Source organism: Merops nubicus, unplaced genomic scaffold, assembly GCF_000691845.1.
Source record: "Merops nubicus isolate BGI_N331 unplaced genomic scaffold, ASM69184v1 scaffold35698, whole genome shotgun sequence".
In the NCBI taxonomy this organism is placed as follows: domain Eukaryota; kingdom Metazoa; phylum Chordata; class Aves; order Coraciiformes; family Meropidae; genus Merops; species Merops nubicus.
The window spans coordinates 382-2990 of record NW_008626957.1 but is presented as its reverse complement, the minus strand read 5'-3'; the positions used below and the strand labels follow the sequence as shown (position 1 = coordinate 2990).

Below are 2609 nucleotides of genomic sequence, written 5' to 3'. Positions count from 1 at the left end.
ATATTATTAATATTAATATTAATAATAATAATAACTCTGAGCCACGCCACAGTTCCTGCTCCCCAGGACCTGGCTACACTTTGGTGACACTCTCTGCTGGCTTCACCTTAGCCAGCTCCTCCCTTTTGGGGGGTTGAGGGCAGACCCCCACCCTGTTTCTCTGGAAACACCCCGGGGATTTCTGCCCCTGCTTGAGGAGGCAGCGAGCCCCAGCACCGAGCAGGAGCAGGCTCAGCAGCACCACCAGCAGAACCAGCCAGCCCCTGGGCTGAGGGCAAAGCCACGCAGGGCTGCTGGAGATCTTGGAGGAGAAGTTCCTGCCCCCATGCTGGTAGGTGCAGAGGGCTCTGTCCAGGTCCCTCACGGCCACGCTGGCTGCCTGCAGCGCCTCCAACCAGCCCAGCTGGCAGCAGCTGAAGGGGTTGCCCGCAATGCCCACGTCCCTCAGGCTGTGAGACCAGCTCCTGAGCTCACCCAGCCCCAGCAGGCTGTTGTCTCCCACGTCCAGGCTCTCCAGAGGGGAGCAGAGAAGCCCCGGGGGCAAAAGGCTCAACCTGTTGCCCGAGAGGTCCAAGACTTTGAGCGTGGCCAGGCAAGGGAGCTCTGCCTCGCTGTCGTCCATCTGGTTGCCCCTCAGAGAGAGGCTCTGCAGGGAGGACTCCAACCCCCCCAGGGCCTCCTTGGGCAGGGACAGGTCCTTGTTCCCCGAGAGGTCGAGGGAGAGCAGCGAGGTGTGGCTGAAGGAGAAGGGGGGCAGCCTGCTGATGTTGTTCCTCTGAAGGTTGAGGTGCTTCAGGCGAGGCACGTCATGGAAGGGGGTGCAGCTGCTTCCTGGGGCTGGCCCTGGAGAACCCCCTCCTGAATCCCCTCCCCGGGGGCCCCCCTGGCTCTCACAAGGCTGGAGGTGGTTGGAGCCCAGGTCGATGGCTTCCAGCCAGGGCAGAGACTGGAAGAACCAGCGTGGCAGGACATGGATGGCGTTGCCGTGGAGGTCCAGCCGGCGCACGGAGAGGGTGGGCGAGCGGGCACCAGGCTCCATACTGCCAGCCAGCCACTCCCTGGCTACAGCCTGGAGGCAGTTGGTAGCCAAGCTGAGGCTCTGCAGAGAGCCCAGGCTGTGGAAAAAGGGGAGAGGGAACAGCTCCAGGCGGTTCTTGCTGAGGTCCAAGTCAGCTACACGGGTCAGCCCGGCGGCGGCGGGCCGGGTCCTGTTGGACTTTGCCATCTCCTCGTAGAGCAGGAGAAACTCCTCAGGACGGCCAGGGCCCGGGAGCAGGGAAGCAATAAGGTTGTTGGAGAGGTTTAGGTGGGTGAGGTGCTGGGCTCTGGGAAGCTCTGGGAAGTGGAGGAGTCTGTTATGGCTCAAGTCGAGCACCTGAAGCAGGTAGGGCTCCGCTCCCTCCCCCGTGACGAAGAGCTCCAGGGCGTTGTGGCTGAGGTTTAAAACCCTCAGCTGCGTGAGGCTGAAGCTGGAGATACAGTGGAGAGAATTCAAAGCCAAGTTCACCACCTCCAGCTCCTCCAGAGCCTCAAAAGCTCCCTCCTCGATTTCCAGGAGGTAGTTGTTGCTGAGGTCGAGCTGGCGCAGCCGCGGAGCGCTCCGGAAGATCCCCGCCGGCAGCCTGGTCATCTTGTTGCCAGAGAGATCCAGGGTCCTCAGCTGGGTGAGGTTGCTGATGTACCAGCCCACCACGTGGCTCTCCAGGTGGTTTGCTGACAGGTCCAGGACCTCTATGTTCCTCAGGAGGTGGAGGGCTCGCCCGTTGGCCAGGGGGTTGCGGTCCAAGCGGTTGGACCCCAGCAGGAGGACACGGAGCTGGGGCAGCCGGGCCAGGGCCGTGGCTGACACGACTTCCAGGAGGTTGGAGCACACGTCCAGGTACTCGAGCTGCCCAAACGTTGGCATGGAGCTGCCCGACAGGTTTTGGAGGAGGTTGTTGGAGAGCTCGAGGTGCTTGACCCCTTGGGCAAGCTCCGTTGGGAACTCGCGCAGGCCAGCTCCTTTGCAAGACACCTTCGTGGGGGTCTGCAGAGACAGGGGAAGATGTTGGCATGAGAGGGTCTACAAACCATAGCTCCTGACCAGCAGCTGCCCAAGATGGGCGTGGACAACACGGACATCATGAGCAACATGGACATCATGAGCAACATGGACACAAGCAACATGGACACGAGCAACATGGACCTGAGCACCACTCCCCCTTCCTGAGCTTGGGATGGAGCCAGACTAACCCACTGCTTAGGGACCAGCAGCTTGTCCCAGGGTTAAGGTGGACTTTCCAAGTCACTGTTGGGTTGTTTCTGATGGTGCAAGGAGAAGACTCAGCCTCTGACCCCATCGGCTGTCCTCCCGTGCGCCCCAGCAAGCAAGGTGGGCAAAAAAGTGGGGTAAGGAGTGGAGATGCAGCAGGGTGGTGGGACAAAACCAGCCTCTGAGGGCACTGGGACAACCCAGGCAGTGGTCCAGAGTGTCCCTGCTCTGTCTAGGCAGAGAAAGGGCCCAGTCCTGGTGGGCTCCACCTCCCCTCTCCCTCCAAACTTGTTCTCTCCATCCATTTGGAGTCAGGAGCCTGGGCGTGGAGCAGCTGGTTTCTGCTCATGGTGGGGGG

At 61.4% G+C, this 2609-nt stretch overlaps 1 protein-coding gene across 1 annotated transcript; it reads right to left on the bottom strand.

The window, feature by feature from the left end:
• Positions 1-73: 73 nt before the first annotated feature.
• Positions 74-2026, bottom strand: LOC103778581 (leucine-rich repeat-containing protein 32-like; the record flags this gene model as incomplete). The annotated part of the gene is made up of 1 exon (XM_008946171.1): positions 74-2026. A coding segment is annotated over one exon (1953 nt), but the record flags the coding sequence as incomplete, so codon positions are not given.
• Positions 2027-2609: the final 583 nt, after the last annotated feature.